The following is a 24500-nucleotide window of genomic DNA, read 5'->3' on the forward strand; positions in this document are numbered from 1 at the left end:
AACATGTTTAGTTGCTTTTAAAGGCAGGTAGCTGATACCATATAGTGGGGTCCACCACCGTGAGTGAGCCTTGCAGGGGTGCGAGAGACTTAGGAGAGCTCTTGGGTGTGTAAATCGAGCGCTGGAGATTTGGGCGCAGCCAGCGCCACCATAGGCTGTTAGAGGAATTACAGCTATAGAGGCAGTCAGTGAGCAACTAGGGCGCCATCATAAGAAGGAGCGCAAATTACTTTTAAAACGCTGTAATTTGGCTGCCAGCAATAGCTGGAAGCTGAATTACATAATTCCCTACCATCCACGTCGACCTGGAGGCGGAATATTCACTAACGCCACCGGATTGTGTGCAGGAGCAGGGTAAGCCGTATATCGGCTTTATCCTGCGCCCAAATCTCCCGACGGCTTATTCATAGGTATGCGTGTAAAAACCTTGTGATATAGTTGGGGATGGTGCAGTCACCTGAGGAGAGGTTGTGAGGATATTTCACACGGTGTATTTTATAGCAATTGGTTGAGGTTTTGTATACCTTGCAATATGTTTTGGCATGATATCTGTGTCCTTCGATGTTGTATTAAACTTTGTTGTTCCTAATGCCCTATTTGGAATGCATGGAAGGACTCCATGGAATTTTAGAGGAGAACGTTCTCTAGTTTTTTGTATGCCATATTACAGATTGTTACCTTAAAATAAATCTGATGCAAAAATAAACTTAAGAGATAATGCATTGTATGAGTAGTACAGGTAAGAATTAATATCAAAGAAACAAGTCCTATATTGTTTCCAGTACAGGAAGAGTTAAGAAACTTCACTAGTTTTAGCCTGATGAGAGAGGGTTGAGCCCTCTGAAACGCGTTGCTTAGCTACTATAAAAGTTTTTTCTTTTGATCCATACGGCAGCCGCCGTCTATTTCCTACTTGCATACACTTGCACCGGCAAATTGCTTAACCCAAATTTATTAACCCACCCACGACTGCCTGACAGAGCAGTCGCCTATAGCGGCATCACAGCACTCAGGCTAGGTGGAAAATATACCAGAGCAGCGGCCTGCCAGTACAGCTCTGAAGGAGGCTATCATCTGCACGCCTTGTGGAGGAGGACTTCTGCCAAGACTTGGTCCCCGGTCCAAGTGGGACAAAGCCTTTCTGCTGGCCACCCCGTATGGGGACAGTCAGCCACAGATCCAGGTGAGAATATTCCTTGGCCGGCAGGCCATTTTTATTGAATGACAACCTGAGTCCCCTCTCCCCCCACCCCTTGTTTTTCCACCCATCCCCCACATCCCACTGTCTACTGCAAATTATATAACACCTAGAGTGGCACCCAAGAGAACAGCACCAACTGATGACAACTGCACAGACTTGCACAATATTGTCAAGATCGCTCCCTCTGTCCAACGCAGCGGTTTAAGCTCCTTTCCTCTTCACAAGAAACTTCACTTGTTATCTATGTAAAAGAGCTTCTCTGAGCTCTGTGATCCAACTCTCACCGAAACAGTGACAGGCAACTTCAGATAAGGTTTGTACTGCTCAAAGTTCAACAGGTCATTAGATCTGAAAGCCACACGCTGTATCTTACACTGTAACATAGAGCAAACTGCAAATATGACAGAATGATGCAATTAAAAACAACAAAAAAAAGCTATATAACTGAAAATAAAAATGAGACTATTTTCTTTGCTTTTTAAGTTCTGTTCCTTATCCGTACTGCATATACAATTCACTATATCATAAGTTTTTGGGTTTTTTCGCTTCAGTGTCACTTTAAGTAGCAGGAGAACTTTTTTTATGGTATCTTTCACTATTAAGGTTTTAAGTATGATATCAAATTATAGTGGTTATAAACATATGGTGTTTTATGGCACAGAAGTGTTCTATTAACATATACAAATTTTAGCTTTTAGGAGTATGGGAGTACTGATGTTTACCTGTGCAATTTTTATTTTTAAAAGTGCTATATTGGTCTAAATGTGATGTAAAATGTTATTTTTAAGTTAATCTATTATTACGCTGTTGTGCTTAAGGTGTTCTAACGTAGTCATTTTGTGCTAGAAAGACAGTACATTTTCTACCACTCATATTTCAAGATAAAATCCCCCATAACCTTTTCTGAAAAAATGCCATAGCATTTTTGGTATTGGATATCTGTTTCTAATCTAAAAGAAATTTGTTTTATTTGTCCACTTGTCATAACAAATCTTTATAGGAAGGCTGAAATAACTTTCTTCCACTTCAATCTCTGCCATATTTTTCCTATACAAATACAGACATGGATAAATGTTTGTGCTCTCACCGTTCATTGAAAAGCACTGTATTTCTCCATGTTCCTGCTACAATGGAAAAAGGAGATTTCTTTTGTTTCCATTTTACTACATCAGACATATAAATAGTATCCTTTCACACTTGTCAGTCTGCAACGGATCTGTTGGATCCGATAGGTAAGCGGACCACAGTGGCGTACCTAGGGCATTTGACACCCGGTGCTAGGTATTGAAAGACACACCCCCCCCCCCCACCCCCACGGTCCGCCACCTGCGTCGCGTGAAGCGCGCCGCGGCGAAAAAATGGGCGTGGCTATGACCGGATGGGGCGGAGCTAATTTAAAAGTGCACCCAAGTTTTAGTCAACCTTTCTCCAGAAAATTCACATCATTGCGCAGCTTTTCTCCAGAAAATACACAAAATGTCAAAAGCTTTCAACATAAAATACACGTAATGCGAGAACATTTCACCAGACATTACACGTTATGTGAGCAGATTTCACAAGAAAATACATTCAATCATGTCGGCAGATTTGACCAGAAAAAAATCATTCAATCTTGCGGTAGATTTGACCAGAACATACACAATGTCAGCACCAGATTTCACCACAAAATACACAATATCGGTAGTTAAACTGACCACAAAATACACAATGACGGTAGTTAAACTGACCACAAAATACACGACGGTAGTTAAACTGACCACAAAATACACAATGACGGTAGTTAAACTGACCACAAAATACACAATGACGGTAGTTAAACTGACCACAAAATACACAATGTCGGTAGCAGATCTGACCACAAAATACACAATATCGGTAGCAGATTTGAGTGTTGGCAAGCTGATAGCCTGGTGGGTAGGTGGTTAAGGGTGAGCAGCCTGATTGCCTAGTGGGTAGGTGGGCAGCCTGCTGGGTAGCAGTGGTGGGTAGGGGGGCAGCAGTGGTGGGTAGGTGGGCAGCCTGCTGAGTAGCCTGGTGGGTAGGTGGGCAGCAGTGGTGGGTAGGTGGGTAGCATGGTGGGTAGCCTGGTGGGTAGGGGGGCAGCAGTGGTGGGTAGGTGGGCAGCCTGCTGGGTAGCAGTGGTGGGTAGGTGGGCAGCCTGCTGGGTAGCAGTGGTGGGTAGGTGGGCAGCAGTGGTGGGTAGGTGGGCAGCCTGATGGGTAGCCTGGTGGGTAGGTGGGCAGCCTGCTGGGTAGCAGTGGTGGGTAGGTGGGCAGCAGTGGTGGGTAGGTGGGCAGCCTGCTGGGTAGCCTGGTGGGTAGGTGGGCAGCCTGCTGGGTAGCCTGGTGGGTAGGCGGGCAGCAGTGGTGGGTAGGTGGGCAGCAGTGGTGCGTAGGTGGGTAGCAGTGGTGGGTAGGTGGGCAGCAGTGGTGGGTAGCCTGGTGGGTAGATGGGCAGCCTGCTGGGTAGCCTGGTGGGTAGGAGGGCAGCAGTGGTGGGTAGGTGGGCAGCAGCGGTGGGTAGGTGGGCAGCAGTGGTGGGTAGCCTGGTGGGTAGGTGGGCAGCCTGCTGGGTAGCCTGGTGGGTAGGTGGGCAGCAGTGGTGGGTAGGTGGGCAGCAGTGGTGGGTAGCCTGCTGGGTAGCCTGGTGGGTAGGTGGGCAGCAGTGGTGGGTAGGTGGGCAGCAGTGGTGGGTAGGTGGGCAGCAGCGGTGGGTAGCCTGCTGGGTAGCCTGGTGGGTAGGTGGGCAGCAGCGGTGGGTAGCCTGGTGGGTAGGTGGGCAGCAGTGGTGGGTAGGTGGGCAGCAGCGGTGGGTAGGTGGGCAGCAGCGGTGGGTAGCCTGGTGGGTAGGTGGGCAGCAGTGGTGGGTAGGTGGTGGGCAGCAGCGGTGGGTAGGTGGGCAGCAGCGGTGGGTGGCCGGGCCGGTGCACCTGTAAAAGAAAAAAAACCCATTCACTTACCTGCAGATGAAACCTCTCTTCCGAATCCCAGGCAGCCTCCGCAGCTCCTCTTGAATGTCCCGCGCCGTCTCCTGCTGCGTCATCAGTGCAGGGCTACGGGAAGATGGCCACCGAAGCCCGCACTGGAGACAAAAATAGACGGCAAGATGGCGTCGGCGGCCATCTTGCCGTCTATTTTTGTCTCCAGTGCGGGCTTCGGCGGCCATCTTCCCGTAGCCCTGCTCGGGTAAACTGAGGGCGGCTATCAGCCGCCCTGTCAGTGCCCGTTCTGCCCTTGGAGGGGAAGCGCCGAAGGAGGGGACCCAGGTGAGGGAGATGTGGGGGGGTATTTCCCCCCTCCCCGCCGACGCTGCCACCCCTCCTTCAGCGCTGCTTCCCCTCCTGTGTCATCAAGGCTTCTGGGGAGGCCTTGATGACACACCCCCTGGAGCTGACACCCGGAGCGGAGCGCTCCTGGCCGCCCCATGGTAGGGACGCCACTGGCGGACCACATCTTTGAGTGGTCCATGATTTTTCCTGTTTGTGATCCAGCTTAAGTGGGAACCTAGCCTCAGAACAATGCAAATGGTCAATATCTCCTAAAAATGGCTTCAGATGAGCAATGTGTGATGTGAATTTGCCTAGAAGTTTTTGTTTTCATAGTGAATCACTGACTTACATACCGATACGAACGGCCTGAAAACATGTGAACAAGTGGAAACCATTTTTTTTTTTTTAATTTTTGAGAAACTGATTAGAAAAAAATTCAAAGAATTTTTTTTTTTTTTTAGGCTCTGTAAAATGACATTTTTCTGTAATACACGGAGTTCAAAAGGGGACAGAGTAGAACCAGGAAATGTGGGTGCTCGTTAGTGGTTTGTACTTGCGTCAGCTACTTGTAGCCACATATTTCATTGCAGGCAGCCAGCCTTCCACTATCAAGCACCCAAGTTTTTTACATTCTTTAAGATATTTTCTATGGGGAGCCCGATACTTATCGTTTTTGTGCGGCGTAATTGTTGGGGGGTGGGCTAAGGGTGTGGGAGTTTTTTAAGGTTAGGCATGGGGGTGAAGGTGTGTGGCGGGGGGGGGGAATTTAGGGTTAGGTATCAGCTGGGAAGTGGGTAAGGTTAGGCAGAGGGAGGCTTCTGTGTGAGAATAGGGTTAGGTTTAGTTGTAGTAAAATATTGGTGTTATTTACTTATATTTACTATTTACTAATTACAATTTAAAATCGTAGAATATCTAATTTTGGGTGCCCAAATTTTATGGTGTGACTGGGGTGATACAGTGGGAGGGCAGAGGTGGCAGAAAGGGACACTGGAGGCACAGGGAAGCAAAGAGGAGGTGTAGGAGACAGAAATGGCACAATGTTCCGACTTAAGAATGGATTCAGGTTAAGAACAAATCTACAGTTCCTATCTCGTTCGTTAAATGGGGATTACCTGTATTGTTTGTGTTTCATGAAATTTGCATGTGTCTTTTATGCACCTGGTGTACAGAATATACTTTTTCAGTGTAAATATACTTAGCAGTAGCAATGTGTATCTTTTAAAGTGGAATAGAACTCACTTTTTAAAACTTTTTTTTTCTTCTTGTTACAGTAGGTACAGAAGTAGTTGTTTAACATAAATTGCTCGCATTTTTTATTTACAGTATATAAATACATAAAAATGATTACTTGGCTGATTAAAATACCAGTTGCCTGACTCCCCTGCTGATCCTGTGTCTCTAATACTTTTAGCCACAGCCCCTCAACAAGCATGCAGATCAGGTGCTCTGACTGAAGTCAGACTGGATTAGCTGCATGCTTGTTTCAGGTGTGTGATTCAGCCACTGCTGCAGCCAAAGAGATCAGCAGCACTGCCAAGCAACTGGTATTGTTTAAAAGGAAACATCCATATTCCTCTCAGTTAAGGTTCCCTTTAAGATACATTTTTTATTAAAGCAATACTCTGGATTTTATATTTACCAAACACCTGTGATTTATTGATCTCTAGCTGCTGGAGGTGGCCTGATCTCAAACTTTGAACAACTAGTGAGAGGTGTCTGGAAGCCCGAGAATAACGAACTGTTGAAAATGTCTTTGTAAGTAAACCTATTCTGCACATTTATGGCCCAATTCCAAGAACAATTATTTTCATGTTGGGTAAAGTATATCTTTCTGCGACTCTCGAGTGTACGTTTTATGTGACTGGACATTATTCAAGGGTAAAAAAACAGTCTGGAAATTTTAGACCCGTAAGCTAAACATTACTTGTGTGCAAGCTCAACGTATTCTAAGAAGTGATGCTATACAAAATTATATAGCACATCAAATCAAATTTCACATAATTCACATGGTTTTACTAATGATAGGACTTGTCTGACCAACATTCTTAGATTTTATGAAGAGGTGAATACATATTTAGATGTTGTAAAAACAAGACCTAATTGGAACTAGCAAAAGTTTTTTTAAATGTTTCACCGCAACAATTTGGTGCATAAGCTGAGGATGCAGGGTGTTTAAGTGGACTGAGAACTGGTGAAAGCTGGGTGCACACTTGTTAGATGTGGAAAGCCATTAAATTCTACATGATATTGACCACCTTGCTGCATAGCCCTACTTGATATTAGATGAGATCTCAGCAATGATCTGATCTATTATTTTCCCTGTCTCAAGCTTTGTACTTCTTGCTGCAGTGCAACATGGCTACTTGGGTAGGTACATGACGTATTAAATTGTCAATTAATATAAGTTCATGCATCTTGATTATACTGGTGGGAAAGTACTATATAAACAAACTGGGATACAACTGGGAACATGGAACTTGGTAAAGGCCTTAGTTGCATTGGTTGATAATCACTTGTTATGCTATAATTGGAATATGGATTTGGGTGCCACGCAAGGGACATTAGTTTTTGAACAGGCATAAAAATGGACATCTAAAGTAATCAGATGTCAGCCGTTCATTCATTTAGGGCCTGTTACCACTAGTGTAGTGGATGCGAGGTGATCCGTACAACCGGATGCGGCGTCATGCGGCTTCTCGGCGGCGGCTATGGGGACTCGGATGCGTGCTGTGGAAAACCGCACCATGATAATCCACAATTCCCCCCATGTCACATAGCGCCGGATCGCATAGGTAAATTTGCGCCAATGGAAACTACTCCATTGGCAGGAATTGGTTGCAGTTTCCTTGCGTTGCGATGTGAAGCAGTTTCCGCATAGCAACACGTATAGTGGAAACAGGCCATCAATCATTCATGAAATTTTCAATTCTTTACTGTGTATACTTGGCGAAAGTTATCAGCAGTTCCAGAGATAGCAGATCTAGGCACTGAAGATTGTATGTATGTTTTAACTTCCTCAGCAACAATCCAGCTGAATTCTTTGGGTGCATTAATGTTTGAATCGCACACCGTAAACAAGTATGCAGATAATCTTTTCAGACACATCTGATCTGCATGCTTGTTCAGGTTCTATGGCTAAAGGTATCGGAGGCAGAGCATCAATAAGAGCATTAATAGCACAGCCAGGTAACTGGTCTTGTTTAAAATTAAATAGGTCAGCCTCCATACCCTATTCCCATCAGTTTTTACCTTTAACGTTGTTTGTGCAGAACATTGTGTTTTATAACAGTGTAAGTTAATGTACAGCACTGCTATTGTAACTTTTCTTATGTCCTCTGCTTTATTTTCAGCCCTGTTAAAGTCAGTCTGATTGGCTCAGTTTTATTCACTTTTCAACAAACTCAACTTCTCCCTATTGCAAGACACAATCTTATTTTCCTTTATACCATGTTTCTAATCACTATAAAGGTAAGTGTGGGGGGAAGTCATATTTTTAGGAATGATTGCCATTAAAGGGAAAACTAGATGTGTTTTTTGCAGAGCTCTCATGCGATCTTATTTTACAAAAAAAGCACAAACCGGGAACGTTTTCAATGAATGCTTCAAAATGGTGAAAGAAGTGTGTTCTATTATGTTTCTCAGCATTATTTACTACATGTACCCCTATGTGAAGGACTGTGTTGGCTGGTTACCCCATTTGTGGGTAACATAATGTCAAGGACCCCTTGTCACATGAATATTTCTTAGGACTATTACATAGTGGTATATGAATGCTCTCCAAACATTTCATTATGCTTCTAATTACCTTTATATACCCGTGCATAGGCCCGCCCAAAGATAAGCCCCCCCCCCCACCATCCCAGCCCAAAAATAAGCTATGACCTACCAGTAATTGAATTTTAATATGTTTGGAAAAATTTCTAGCATATTGTGAAATTTTCTCATGTCACTGTAATCTAATACACAACGACAGCTTACTTATTGAATGTTTGCAGAAATTAAATGTTTTTGCATATAATTGTAAAAACAAATGTTTTTAATATTTGGCTTTCTGTAACATATAGTGTTAAAAAACTGCGTCATAAATAGTGCTTTGGCAACTCCGATCCAGGTGTGATTTTAGACAATTGTGCTGAATCTAATCCTCATTGTATTTTTAAATCTCTCTGTAGTTTAAAACCTCTATGTAGTTTTAAGCCTTACCATAAGAGTAAAGAAATGATCATAGAACTTCTGCAAGAATCAAAGGAAATACAGGACCTATTAAGCCTGGCATAAAGCAAACAGAGCACACCATAGTAAGAGCACTGTGCCAAAAAATCAAATGGAGTATGGGTGCTTTGCTTCCTTATGACCTGGAAAGTATGCCATTATTGAAAGAACCATGAAAAAATAATAAAGGAGAATGTTCTGACATCTGCCCTTGAGCTGAAGAATATTTGAGTATAGCAATAGCAAATCCTGTAAAGCAAATCTACATCTTTATTTCTGAAGAGAAGCAAATTTAAAGTTTTTTTTATTTCGGCCAAACTTGATACCAATAGAAACGTAGCATGATCAGAAATTATTAGAAGGTACTACCCAGTTCTTCCCTGGTTTCAGCTGTCACAAGTATAACATCCTCAGATTTTATCCAGCACAGGAGATGAAGCCATGGTTTCTCTTTTTAGATCTGCACCTTCCCTTTTAGAACTATGGCTCATGAAATACCTTGTCATTGTAATGTGTCCCTTTACCATATAAATTGTTGTGAATAATGAGAGAGAAAGTATATGCTGGCTTATTTTTTAGGTTACTGCAGCCTTGAGTGTTCCAGAAAGTTACACATGCCTTGTTTATTTTCAACTGACCCCTCAGTGTTTTACCTATGAAACCAAGTATAAATGGTGAAATAAACCAAATGTAGAAACTGAGAGCTACCAACATTTACTAAGCGCTTGTCCTTTTGAGTGAAGTAAATGGAGAAATGCTGTCTGGGGCAGAGTAGATTAAAGGAAAAGGGCAATTGTAAGTGTTGCTTAATTGTGGAGGACTATTTCTGCTAAAACAATGCTGGATTGCTCATGGATTGGGATTATACAATACAATAATACAATAACATTTCTATAGCGCTTTTCTCCAATAGGACTCCTCTACATTTGGAGTAGTGGGTACCTGAAAAGACTGCTAGAATGTGCCTTACAAGGAGTAGCTAGGAAAACTCGGGAAGCAGGCATTGCAGATTTCAGAACTTTAGTTTTATTTTACCACCTTGCAATTTTGAATGCCTGGCACTTTTGAAATGTTCATGTACCTATGCTTCAAATAAGTTAATGTGAGGTTCTGATTAACAAGGCAGTGTACTTGTTAGTGTGTGTGTGTGTGTGTGTGTGTGTGTGTGTGTGTGTGTGTGTGTGTGTGTGTGTGTGTGTGCGCGCCCCTTAACCCATACTCTGTGTTTGCATTTATTAGCACGTCAACAGAGATATACGAATGGTTTTAGAGAGTCAATGTAACGCCCCATAGAAGCTCTAGGGATGACTTCAAAAATATTATACAAGCAGAGATTAGCTATCACTGTAACTTGATTGCTATTAGTGTAACACAGTGTTATATAGATTATACTGCAGATAAAACTGTCCGACATGCCTGTATCTTAAAAACTGTAAAATAATGTTAGTAAATTTCATCATTGATCATGGCCACATTTTAAGTTATTCCAGATGCATTGAAGTATTACTTTAATATGAGATTGGGTCTCAGGTATTTCACACAAACAGCTAACACAACTCAAAGCTGGGTTCAGACATTAGATTTTTTGTTGCAATTGGGATCATTTTCGTTGGTTTGCTAAACTGATATCCACCATTCACTGCCAGCTTTATTTGAACAGTTGACCATGTTGCATTCATTCAGCACATGGCTTTTTGTTCACTATGTCAAGGTAGGCCTCCTGCTGCCCCTCTCCTTGCCATTGGACAGTACTTGCTCCTTGGCTGTGAAACAAAAGCAGCACATCCTGAGCAACAGTATTGTAAATTATGTACTTGCTTTAAAGGGACACTTAAGTCAAACAAAAAAAAAAATGAGTTTTACTCACCTGGGGCTTCCAATAGCCCCCTGCAGCTGTCCGGTGCCCTCGCCATCTCCCTCCTATCCTCGCCGGCAGCCACTTCCTGTTTCGGTGACAGGAGCTGACAGACTGGGGACGTGAGTGATTCTTCGCGTTCCTGGCCACAATAGCGCCATCTATGCTGCTATAGCATATATCATATACCATATAGCAGCATAGAGGGTGCTAATGTGTCTGGGAATGCGAAGAATCACTCACGTCCCCAGCCTGTTAGCTCCTGTCACCGAAACAGGAAGTGGCTGCCGGCGGGACCAGGAGGATCGGTGGGAGACTGCGAGGGCACCAGACAGCTGCAGGGGGCTATTGGAAGCCCTAGGTGAGTAAAACTCATTTTTTTTGTTTGACTTAAGTGTCCCTTTAACACACCAAGATCTTGCATGTTAAACATAAAACAAAATATACTCCCTGAACGTCTTCTCGACACCATCTGTCCCATTTTCGACTCTCCCTGACGATTTTTTTTTTATCCGTCTAAAATAAATTTATGAACTGTCTTTTGTGTGTACTGGTAATCTGATTGCGGCTGATGCCTTCCCTCCTGGATTGTGCTTTCGACAAGCAGCTTGTCCCAGCTTTGGGGGGAGAGGGGGTGGATCGTTGTAGCAATTGCTGTAAACACCACTTTGTTTCCCAATGAAGAGTGGGTTATGTATGTTTATTTTTATAGGAAAGTTGACTTTAGATAAATCGAAATCATGCAGTTATGCTGCTTGTTTGAAATTCTTCTGAAATGCCAGGCATGTAGAGTCTACTCTACTGGGTTCTTTTAGAAGAGTTCTGAGGACACAGGCAGTATAAGATTTTATGGACTGGTATTGTGATTATTATTATTAATATAACAATAATCTTATCTTGGTGTACTGTAGTCTGCAGACAAAGCACAGGGGACAAGAACGCTGGCAGTACTTTTACTCAATGTGCTGTCTTAACATATCTACTTATAGCAAAAATCAATAATGTAGTATATTTGCAATATAGATCAGAGTATACTTTTGAAAGTTTTTTTTTTTTTTCCTTTGAAGTGAAAATGTAAAAGTACAGTCATGCTTTAATCATGGGATTATTCTAGATAGTTATAGCAAAACGTGAGAACAAGAACAGATCTGAAAGATAAAATATAATTTATTGGGGTTAGTTAAGGAAACTTTAATTCTTCAGAGATCCTCAATCTTCTGTGCAATGAATAATAGAAATCTGATTAAAATGGCAAAAGAATCCAATATACTCACTAAATAAGCCCTGTAAAGCCTTGTCTCTCAAACTGAATTTAGGAGCTGTAGTATGCATTTCTTCTTAGTGGTACATGGTTTATGCTGACAAAATTTAAAGCTGTAGGATTTTTAAGCAGTGGTATCTGCACTAAAGATAGGCCCACAACACCTCCTAACTCACCCCACTAATTAAACATCGCCTGACAGCAATCTTGACTCCAGTGCTGTACAAAACTCTAACCATTACCATAAGGTGGATTCACACTTATTGTTCTAGATTTACACTTATTGTTTTGCACACTTTTATGATTTTGTATGCGAATTTCCACATGCATGTTTTCTGAACAGCTAATGAAATTCAATTGGAATTTGCATTCAATATACAAATTTATGCTGAAAGCAGTACTTTTTTCTTATGCACGCGGAAACGCAAATTTTAGAAGTGCGATTCTACATTGACTTTCATTAGAAGTGCGACAAACATGTTTTTGCACATTCACAAAACGCATGCAAGTTTTAATAAATGTGAACCCTGGCTTAGGCTTTTACACGATATCCGTGGCAGACCGTTATAACTGAACTGATGTGCAAGGTACTGTCCATGTTTTCCTATGGCTCAGTTCACATTTATACACGGTTTAACTGAAAGCTTGTTGGGTAAAAATTGCTGATACATTTTTCGTTTTACTGTAGGAAGGCAGACCGGCAAATTCTTGCACCTTTTTTACTGAATGTCTTTTTACTGAAGGAGGGGCGAGAAGCAGTTCGTGTACCCCTTGCTTTTACTGTCTTTTTACTGTTTCTGTCTTGATTCCGACGATGTGTGAGGCACACTCCAAAGACCCAGTCTGCATAGCAATATGTCCTCACACTGCTGATTGAGAAATTTTCACGGTTAGTTTTACTCAATGAAAAAAAGACTCCAAGTAGAATCTGAAGTAACTCTACTCGCATTAAATGCAAACGGATGATTTTAGAGCTTTTCCATAGGTAAAAAGACAATGCGTCTACAAGGTACAACTGGATTACCTCAACAACCTTTAGAAAAAATGCAGAGTGAACTGCCCCAAACAACTCACTGAGTCATAATGTGTTGCAAAGGTAACAATACCTATATTTAACATCCGTACAAGAATAAGATAAAATTAAATTAGAAATGGCAGACATTAAAATGTAGCCTGTTATGATTTATGCAGTAATATTGGTGTTGGTCAGTATCCGAAAGTAAACAGACTTTCACTGTTCATATACCAACTGTGTAGTAGACCTAAGATTATATATCAGAGTCCACTCTGTTTATAACAGGGAAGCAATGCAATAGTTCAAGAGGTCAGTGCAAAACATGGTTGCATGTTCCTACATCCAGTGGTAACAGGTCAAGATTTCAAAGAAGTTGCATTAAGTGTGTGCTGTTAGCAAGCCTGCTCACAGTATCATGAGTTATCACAAATATATGCTGCCATATCCCAACAGAGTTGCCAATCCATTGATGGTAGTGAAGTACACATGTATGCATCAATGCAGACCAGTGACACAAATCAATGTTATTATGCAACAGAAAGTTCAAATGATGGAAGTTTTCTGGACTCTGGGTTGTATGAGCTCTTCCCATATGCATCATGGGGTTACCTGCCATGTTATTTGGGTCCGTGCAGAGGTTGCAAGGATTGCTGGTACCAGGCTACTGTATAGCCGACTAGTTTTGATGGATTTTCCAGCTTTCTCAAGGACCCAGCCACCAGTAAAGACAACTCAATGCCGGCTTTCTAAGCAGGAAGACGCCGGTCCCACTAACCCAGAATGGGTGCAGGCAATGCGTTCCACTTGTAATCCTTCCACGTCCCATCCCCGGGGCCTGCGCATGATATGGCGTGGCACACCGCTGCAAAAAGGATATACAAATGCCAGCACTGGGTGATCACATAATAAATGGAAGAAAACATAACATTGGAGTTGGACCAATGACCTATATACATAAAATACTGACATGAATATCAAACTATCAATACATTACAAGGATGCTGCAGTTGAGCAAGTTAACTAGGGAGAGGATGGTCTTTTGTCAAAAGTTTGATTGGGATAAACTTGCAAGTGGGATAATAAACCACCATTTAAAACCAGGACTACATGGCCAACCTGCACTGCCCACACCTGGAGATGCACCTGATTCAGTTTCTGAGGTACCTTCTAGTGAGTACGAAATGCAACCGTCTCAGCTTAAATCACAAATACCTGAGAAATAAATTACTTCTCCCCCCACTAATGATGAAACTACACAAACACATCTAGGTGTTTTTTTTTTTTGTTGTTTTTTTTTTTAAGAAGCCCAGTAGATACCAAAAAAAGAAAAGAACAAAAAAACAACAACAACCAAATCAATCTAAAGCACAAGAAGATGATGGAACAGTCTACTAACCAAGAGATAATTCCATGTCCTAAAACTGTGATTAACTTAAGTCACGTTACACTCATTGATAAATAAAACGTTTTTCATTTTTGTCACAATATGGATGAATTTGAAAGTACAAAAGATTTAAGTCAGTTTGCCCTGAAAATTATTCCGAAATTGCATCATATGCAAAAAGCAGATGCATTCCTTGAAGGGACTATCCGTGATTAGTTGGATTTCACAAAAAGAAAGATTACAAGGCCCTCCCAGCGTTATAGCAGGAAGGATAGATTTCAGATCAACAACTTGAAAATACTCAAAACTTTGGTGTAAAAAAAATAAATTTAAGACTAAATCCCTGTACTTTCCACCTATATCTGCAAATCCAAGGGTGAGTGTCTTTGTGGAAATGTTTCTGAAGGATCTTGATATGATTGATATGAGACGTAGTGGTGACAACAGAACAACCACCCTGAGATGGGCTCTGATGGAGCTTTCACAGATGTCCATGATGGTGAAGCTATCTGACAAGGGTGGCAACATAATGGTCACAGACAATGAACAATATGACGCAATGTGTATGCATATTTTCAGCAATCATGAATGATACTGTAGGGCTTCGGCGTCCAGTGCACTGAGACACCAGGAGATACTTTTTTAGCATTATTGATCAAGTTGCCAGTGATGATGATGATGATGATGATGATATCGCCAGACATTTCAATATTTTTGAAGGTTTTGCATGCACAAATGCCTACTTTTTATGCTTTGCCTAAACCCCACAAATCGGTCACATGTCCACCTGGTAAACTGATAATATCAGGGTGTGGCTCTTTGGTAGAAAATGTTTGTAAATATTTGGATTTTCATTTACAATAGCATGTTAAAACATTATCACTCTGGACCACGGGCGCAGGACGCCCCCGGCCATGGGGGAGTGCACACAGCCGGGCCGCGCAAGCATGACGAAGCGCGACTCTGGCAGAGTACCGGGCCATTCTACGGGGGGACAGGAACAGCCTGGGGAAATGTTGAGGGACCAAGCGGCCTCAAGGGGGCTGGAGGAAGCCTCAGGGTAAGCATAAATCCTAACATTTGGTTCATCTCAGGTTCCCTTTAATACAAATACAAAAAGTCTAAAACTTGTAATAGAAGCAATTATACAGTTTCTTGAGATTTCCATTGGCGTGGAGGATCAATACAACACTATATTGGAAACTGACTGCTTCCAATACCATTTTACATGCAAACAGCTTTCATCCTTTCCATTTTGTCAGGCGTATCCCTACAAGCCAATACCTTTAAAGTACGTATGAACTGCTCCATTCTGTATGACTTCAAGGCAGAATGCCCAAGTGTGATCAGCATCAGTGACCAAAAATGGAGTGGAGTACTATGACCAGCTATCCTTCCTTACTCCTCAGACAGCAGCAAGAAGTCCTCCAAAAAAGTCAGCACCTCCAGTAATTTATAGCTCTCTTAAAACATAGCTCTCTTAAAACATGATTTTTATTATAAATTAATTAAAAGGTAGTGGTATAAAAAGTGGGTGGTTGTATTCCAGCAACAGCCCGCTGTTTTTGCAGCCCAACATCATGGAGGAGGCTCCTGTGTCTAGTGGCAGTCCACCTATTGGTTTATTTTGCCCCCTTTCTTTTGAGGGGCAGTTTCTAAATCTTAAAGCGTTTTTCTTTATTTTCATAGGCTCACAGACGCCTGCCTATGATTGGCAGGCTGTTCCACGTGCTTTGTAGGCGTTGCAGCCCTCAGCATGACATATATGCAGCCTCTATTAGCCAACATGGTGATTGGCTGGCGGCTTTGTTTACTGGGCGGATACTACGACGTTACAAGATGGTATGTGTTTTAGTACACAAACATGATTTTGTATTGTTATCATAAGAAGACAAAAGTTTGATGCACACCTGTGATTACTTGCTATATCCCAACTTGGTATGAACCTGAGACTGTGCAACTTCCAGACAAGAGAGCAGGCTTGATATCATATAACATAATGATAAAGAAATCCAGGGGCACTTGTCATAAAACTCCAACACTTTTAATCTAGTATTAATCTACATATAGTAATAGTAGTAATCTACATATAAAATGCTTGTAGCAATCAATCAGTGATAAAAGATTCACAATACTTATTGGACACAGGAAGCAGATGGAGGTGCGGAGGATGGTTTTCATGTTATGATTTTGTATTGTGCTAGGGCAGTGATGGCTAACCTTGGCACTCCAGCTGTGGTGGAACTACAAGTCCCATTGCAATACTCTGACAGCTCTAAGCATAACTCAGAGAGGCAGAGGCATGATGGGATTTGTAGTTTTGTCACAGCTGGAGTGCCAAGGTTAGCCATCACTGTGCTGGGGGGGATGTTTGGGATATAATGCAGTTATTTCGCTATGAGGCTGATGTTGCGTTTATTACTCCATCCCTGCTGTGATACAGGTGATGTTTGAGGTTTGATGAGTGATCAGCTGGTACTCTTTTGAGAGACAGAAGTATTTGGCTGGAGCACACTTTGCTTAGCAGGTGGTTTAGCACAGCATGTCACCGCTCCATCATTCCCATTGGCTCGTCAGCACTCATGTATTCTTCCATTAGGTCGTGTGGGTGATTTCCCTGATTTGGCTCAAAGAGGTAGTTACATAGTAACATTGTTACATAGTTATTTGGGTTTAAAAAAGACATATGTCCATCGAGTTCAACCAGAAAATAAAGTACAACACCAGCCTGCTCCCTCACATATCCCTGTTGATCCAGAGGAAGGCGAAAAACCCTTAAAAGGCATGGTCCAATTAGCCCTAAAAGGGAAACAAATTCCTTCCCGACTCGAGATGGCAATCAGATATAATCCCTGGATCAACATCACTGGGCATTACCTAGTAATTATAGCCATGGATGTCTTTCAATGGAAGGAAAGCATCTAAGCCCCCTTTAAATGCAGATATAGAATTTGCCATAACTACTTCCTGTAGCAATGCATTCCACATCTTAATCACTCTTACTGTAAAGAACCCTTTCCTAAATAATTGGCTGAAATGTTTTTCCTCCATGCGCAGATCATGTCCTCTAGTCCTTTGTGAAGGCCTAGGGACAAAAAGCTCATCCACCAAGCGTTTATATTGGCCTCTGATGTATTTAAGGCTTCTTTTCTCGAAACTAAATAAACTCAGTTTATCTAACCTTTCTTGGGAAGTGAGACCTTCCGTCCCACGTATCAATTTTGTTGCTAGTCTCTGCACTGCTCTAAAACTGCAATATCCTTCCTGTAATGTGGTGCCCAGAACTGAATTCCATATTCCAGATGTAGCCTTACTGGAGAGTTAAACAGGGGCAATATTATGTTAGCATATTAAGTTTTTATTTCCCTTTTAATGTATCCCAAAATGTTATTAGCTTTAGCTGCAGCGGCTTGGCATTGAATACGATTATTTAACTTGTTGTCGGTAGGTGAGTAGGTAGGGCTTTGCATTTAAAGGTGTGTTTTGCTGTGATGCTTTTTAGTGTGGGGTTGTGCAGCCTGAAGAAAGGCTAATTGACCTGAAACAGCAGGAGAGAGCTATAAATTACTGGAGTTGCTGACCTTTTTGGAGGACTGACTTCAGGGCAGAGGCAGCAGTGCTTGATGACAGGTTTCACGCAAGGGGATACTCCAGATCCAATACTAAGCAGCCCTATAAAGAGCCTTAGACTCAGATGGCAATGCCCATAAAAGACCGGATACCATAGGGGATGAGATTCCCCTAATTACTACCTACAACAACAATATCATTTTCAACAGATACTAAAAAAAAAAACCACATAACATCTTGATCGATGATGCAAGGATCCGTCAGTGTGTTGCTTATAAACCCAAAGTAGTTCTTTGTAGAACCCCTACCATTGCGAACAGGGAAACAAACGTGGTGATCCTTGCCATACCAAGGGGTCTACTGGTGTGGATCTTGTGATCAGTGTTCCAACACTCTAGTTGGGTGAACGATATAGTTTACCCATGTGAACAGAATTGTAAAAGTGTTAACTGTGTGACAGAGGATGTCATATATGTCTGAAGATGCAAGTGTGATGCCTTCTACACAGGCAAAATGTAGAAGGCATAATAGCTTCTGATTTGTGGCAGCAGCTTACGATGGTCTGCATCGATACATAGGTGTACCCTATTACCATCAGTGGATTGACAACTCTGCTGGGATATGGCAGCATATACTTGTGATACCTCATGATACTGTGAGCAGGCTTGCTAACGACCCACATTTAATGCAACTTCTTTGAAATCTTGATCTTTAACTACTGGGTGACGCATGTTTTGCGTTGACATCTTGAACTATCGTATTGCTCCTTATGCTATAAACCTAGTGAACTTTGATATATTATCTTATGTACAGCACACAGTAGGCATATGAACAGTGAGAGTCCTTTACTTTCTGGTACTGAGTGATGCCAATATTAATGCAGAAAATGTACAAGGCTAGTTCTTAATATCCGCCATTTTTTATTTTATCTTCTATCTGTACTGAGGGAAAATTAAATGTATTGTTGCTTTTGCAACACATTTTGACTCATTGAGTTGTCTGAGGCAGTTCATTCTGCTTTTTTTTTTTTTTTTAAATATAAAATGTGCTTCCCAAAACCACTCTGAGCCATTCAGAAACTATTGCAAACAATGTGCAGTTTCTGTGTGATTGGTGTTGGTTGGACCTTTCTGTTTTATTACCTCACCAACTGACTCAAATCTATAACTGAATAATTTACAAAAGCTGCTGTGCAGGGAGTGACAGTTGGGAAATGCTAAGTAGCTAAATCCTGCAGTGCAACTGCAGTATTCTGTTACACAAAATATAAACCATGTTCAATAGGAGCTGTCATCCATACTGATAGATAGATAGATAGATAGATAGATAGATAGATAGATAGATAGATAGATAGATAGATAGATAGATAGATAGATAGATAGATAGATACTTGCTATACTTAACATATGTATTGCAATGTCCACATTTTGATTTGTGATTTTCTACAATAAAAAGAGAAAATCATTCTTAGCATTTCTCATTTTTAACTGTGGCTATTTTGAAGCCAATCCTGATGTAATTTCCTCCCTTATTCTCCTCTGCCTCATTTGCCCGCCCTTCACTATAGAAAGTGCATTGTCTCAGCATGAGGAATACTTGCCAATCATAGAGGAACAGAGGCGTGGGAAGGGAAAACAGGAGGGATAGAGGCTTCAGCCCATCAGAAGCAAAAAAGTACAGCCCCGCATGCACTGCAAATTCCTTTTTGTGTACCAAATGAGTCAGGTAAACTGGGGAATGATCATTTATCTACAAGAAAAGCAATAGTGATTTTAACTTTTGGATTGCTTGGTTGGCATCCTTATTACTTGTTTACCAGATACAAATAAAGAATTGATTTTTGATTTTATGCCCAATAGTTACACTTTAAATATCATTCAGAGAGGCTGTTGTAACGGTACATAAGCCGATCCCTTGTCATTAGTGATCTCTACTGGTTTGTAGAGCAGCACGCAGAAGTAGCTGGGGCTTTCTATTGTTAAAGTGAAGGAGTACAGGATATTGGTGCCTTTCAGTCTCTGCTCAGTGATCGTGTAGGAGATTGGATAGGACAAGATGATCAATATTGTCCTATAGGAATATGTTCACTGTAACAGTTATTAACAATAAACAGTCTGACAGTGTATTATTCTCATCTGGTTGACAAAAATACTGATAAATCTCCCAACTGTTACCAAAGGTTGAGAGGCAGCTTTTACCTGGCACCTGACATTACTACAGTTTTACAATGTAAATAAGACATACAGTAGATTATTGGATATCCGGCACTGATGAGGATCAGCTGAAAAGAGATATGTGTGCTTTTTGATTGCTTGAGACGCAATGTTAAAAACAGGCCTAGATAATACTGTACTGTACCCCAATCTATATACATATCATGAACTATGTATTAAATATTAAAAGTATAGTAACCTTGGGGAAGCTGTGGAACCCAATCTTTAAGCACAGTAGAGCCCACAAACAGACTATGAAGTTGGCCTTGCAGATAACTGGGACTCTACTGTATATAGATTGCTGTATGATACATAATGTACAGAAAAAGTTAGCTTATATGCTGTGTGTGGGACAAGAAACTATAGTTATTTAACCTATATTTTTGCTGTTCTGAAATAAGATGGTTCATGTAATTTACAAATGTACACTTACATACTTGTTCTTTGTTTAGGTTACTATGATGCTACGTCGATCTTCAGCCTCTCCATTTCAACCAGTTGAAGATGTTCTGGGTCACTGGTTGTTTGGCTTGCAACAAGTTCCCAAACCAGCTGAGAAAAGAACCCAAGAAGGTGAAAAAGAACCATCGAAAGAAAAAGGGAAATCTGACAAGCAAGAAGTTGCGGAGAAAAGTCCAGAGCCTGGTGAAACAACAAGAAAGAGACCCGTTAAAAAGACTGACTGAAACGCTGATAAATATTTGCGTATTCTTGCGCTACTCCACAGCCACTTACTGCCAATATTTGTTAAAGTAAAAATGACATTGATATTTGTAATGTGAAACACACTAAGTTTATCGTTGTATTTACACAGAGAATTGACATATCCCTGCAGCGTTCAGGAGCCATGGTTCTATACATGGGCTAGCAGGCTCTCTCAAATGGCAAGAAAGGAACATTTCTTTAACCTCAAATGCTGGTAAGCTAGTGAAGAAGTGCAGCAGGCACTCGGAAAATATGGGGGTAGGGTCACACAGTTTGACCTTCAATGGTTGTGGACATGCAGCTTACCCAGGACCTGTTGCTAATTGTGCTCTAGACAGTTGCAAAAGTTTTGTAATCCAGGAAAGGAAGATTGTGACGTCTGGCACTATTTAGCATTCTTTATTCCACAATACAATTCAGGCAGATGGCAGCAATCATTCACATTGGAAATGTCGGGTAAGTGTAACAGGAAACAGCAGACAGTGTGATACTGTACCAAGTCTATTGGTAGCACTGGAATGTGTATATATGGGTGAGGGTGCTGGGGATTCATGGCTTGATGACTGTTTTGCAAACCTGCCCTTGACCTCAGTGAAAGCAGGTGTACTCAACAGTCGTCATGTGAACGATCACTGTTATTTGCATGTACGGTATATGTGGTGGAATAAAGAATGCTAAACAGACGCCAGCCGATTAGTATACGTTAGCAGAGAGTGCCCCCACCCCCCAATATAGGTAGCAGAAGAGTGCTCCACCTCCACACCAATATATCTAGCCAGAATGGGCGCCCCCTCCCCATGTAGAGTGCGCAGTAGTGGATTACAACTCCCCTTTCCAGAATCTTACAGGCATATGCAACCTGTCTTCATCATTTCCTCCTGGTGCATCATGTGACAGACGGCACTTGCATTATAGAGACGGAGCGCCTGGGAGGAGAGGATGAAGACCGACTGCATGTAGCCAGGGGAGGGCGAGTTGTGACCTGCTGCGCTCTCTGCATATGCCACCCCCCCCCCCCCCCCACACACACACACACACACACACACATTGATCTGTGGCATGCGGTTACTGCCTTAGGAACTGAGAATTAATCCCAAGCCACACTCAGGACTACCGCTAAGGGGTTAAAAACATTAGAAGAAAAGTTTGGTTGGTCTATTTTTTTTTTCCACCTCAATTTATAGAATATCCTGTGATCTGTTTTATAAATAGAAATGTTTCCACTACACACTTGTGTATGTGATGTAAAGGAAATCTGTTGTATTAAATATTAGCCATATTTGTTTTTGTTTATAAATATGCTTTCCTGGATATACAGCTGTTTAATATGGTGCTACCAAAATTAGTGTACCGCTTTTCTACTTTTTGCAGTATTTATCTTTAAATGTGGCTATATTGTTAAGCCATTTCCAGCTGTCCAGAACACGGAGAACACAAATATCAGTGTTTTTCTCGTTTGCTTTCGCCTGGCACGGAAGATAATGAAATCGTAGGTGTCAAAAAAGTAATTTCTCCTAGCTTTAATCAATTGAAATAAGGAGGTAATTAGATTCCTGTGCTCGAATATGACTAGGTTTGGGCAATTTAACATTCAGCTATTTAAACTCTCTAACAGATTCACATCATGCCTTCATGGATTTCTGCTTAAATGGTTCTTACAATGTGATCTGATCTTCAGTCGCATCATAAGAATAAAGACGCTCTTAAATTGAAATCTACACTAGAAGTTTAAATATAAAATCGAAAAATGCTGCCCTTCCCATCATTCCAGATTAGTTATTGTTTTAGACTTAAAGTGAACCTGAGGTGAAAATAAACTGAGATAAACAATTGTATTTATCTGCCTACTCCTAAAAAATGACTTTTAAGATAACCCATGGTTTTCATTTATATTTAAACATTTACAAATTAGAATGAATGTTTTGTTGCCTCTGCTCAGCGGCAGCCTATTAACTGTCCCTAAATAAAAACACTTGAACTATTGACCTTTTCTATCTCCCTCTGCTTCCAGAAGTTGTATTCTGCCAGGAAAACTTTTATGGCTCTAATTTGCTTATCAGTCTTATCAGTGATGTTTACTATATTCCCAACAAGGTACCGACAAGACAGAAGCTGTCACTTTCATGCCTAAAAATTAAATCTTTAAGGCAGTAAAATAGAACAAGTAAAACAGCCTGGTTCTTAATGTTTTGCACTGTACATACACATGTCGCCTCGGGTACACTTTAAAGCAGACCTAAAATCTGAACTTCTGCTCTAAAAGATAAATTTTTTTTTAAAAAAACAAACATTTATTTGTTACAGTTTATAGAACTCCAACAGCTATCCTGCAATGTTTACTTGCACAGAAAAGGTTAACCTCCTGTGTTTACATATTAGCACACAACCTCTGCACAGTTCAGACAGAGCTAGAAGCCCTAATTTACACTTGCTGATTACCTGCAGATAAGGGAGAATTAGACAGGTGGCTCTCTGCAAACACACACACAGGGTTGATTTCTCTGTGTTTTCCTTGTCTCCTATGCAAGAGTCTAGGTCTGTTGTAACTACAATTTATAAAGCAGTGAAGTTTGTAATTCAAATAGAGTGATGTGAACAAAAGTGGTGATCTTGTCATTTAGTTCACCCTAAACATTGCTGATGCTGAAGGTGTAAATGTAGGTACTGTAAGCTTGTGAACACAAAGTAGATTTATAACATTTGTTTACTTTAGTGGATATTTACTTTCAATGCAGAGCGCAGTAAAAGTTTGTACTGCTCTGCTTATTTCTGCTAATTGGTAAATGCAACAATTGCCAGCTGAAATCTCTCTACTGGTGCTTTTCACGTTGCACCCTCTCCTGAAGTGACTCAGCCTATGCCACAGTCTTTTCATCGGAAGAGGCAGGGGATGCAGAGTGACGAGACCAGGCAGAGAGCTTATCCTGGCTGGCAATGATTATTTGTTGATTAGCAGAGATAAGCAGAGTAGTATAAACTTTTACTGCTCTCTGCATCAAAAGTAAACATTTTTGCACTCAGGAAATGCTTTTTAATGCTCTTTTATGTACCTAAGAGTAGTTGCTTAAGTTAATTTTAATTTAGGAAGTTTAATCCCAATTTAAGACAACACAACCATACATAAACAGCATGCATTCACAATTACCTAGACTGGGCTAAGACATGTGAACAAATTTAATGTGAAATACTGCAAAAAGAGAACATGGACATTAGGGCAAGATTTTTACAGCAATGCATTAGCGAGACCTTTTTAACAGAGGACAACATTTTTACATTAAGGCAAATCTATTACTTGAATAGGTTCTTCTACTTGTAATATTAGGTTTTGTACTCCTTCATAGTCCAGTGTTTCAGATAACAAGCAATATTTTTTTTTGAGTAAATTACATATAGACACTACAGCTGTAGATGTGAGAATTTATCCCTTGAAGATGTTTGTCACCTTGATTGTTTGTAAAATTGCATGTATTGAAACATATTTATCTAGATTTCTATTTAAAGTTTTTTTGATTTTATATTCTAGTATAGATCGTAAAAAATCTGCGCCTCAAAGGGAATCTACGGGTTGAAATTGTTATATGGTTGCAAGTTGATTGTACTACATTAAGTCAAATGTGAATTTCTTAAATTCTCATTATAGTTGTTTACAGTTTAATAATAATATAAAAAAGTTTTTTTGTAATGCACCTTATTTTCTTTGCAATTTTGTAGTCATTATTTTTTTTTTCTCAAAGAACTGTTATGTTGGCCAGTGGAATTCTGTTCTATATTTTGAGGTTTTTTAATGCACTAATTCTATTTGGAAGCATATTC

At 40.9% G+C, this 24500-nt stretch overlaps 1 protein-coding gene across 1 annotated transcript in view; it reads left to right on the forward strand.

Annotated features, from left to right (window-relative positions):
* The window catches only part of TMEM38B (transmembrane protein 38B), a 76892-nt gene extending 53935 nt beyond the window's left edge, over nucleotides 1-22957 (forward strand). Inside the window, 3 exon segments of the mRNA XM_068234441.1 lie at nucleotides 6140-6227; nucleotides 7823-7940; nucleotides 20435-22957. Of these exon segments, the coding sequence (XP_068090542.1) occupies nucleotides 6140-6227; nucleotides 7823-7940; nucleotides 20435-20668 (440 nt within the window). The 3' untranslated portion in view covers nucleotides 20669-22957.
* The last annotated feature ends 1543 nt before the right edge of the window (nucleotides 22958-24500 follow it).

The sequence above is a fragment of the Hyperolius riggenbachi genome, chromosome 1 (genome assembly GCF_040937935.1).
Source record: "Hyperolius riggenbachi isolate aHypRig1 chromosome 1, aHypRig1.pri, whole genome shotgun sequence".
NCBI classification, from domain to species: Eukaryota; Metazoa; Chordata; class Amphibia; order Anura; family Hyperoliidae; genus Hyperolius; species Hyperolius riggenbachi.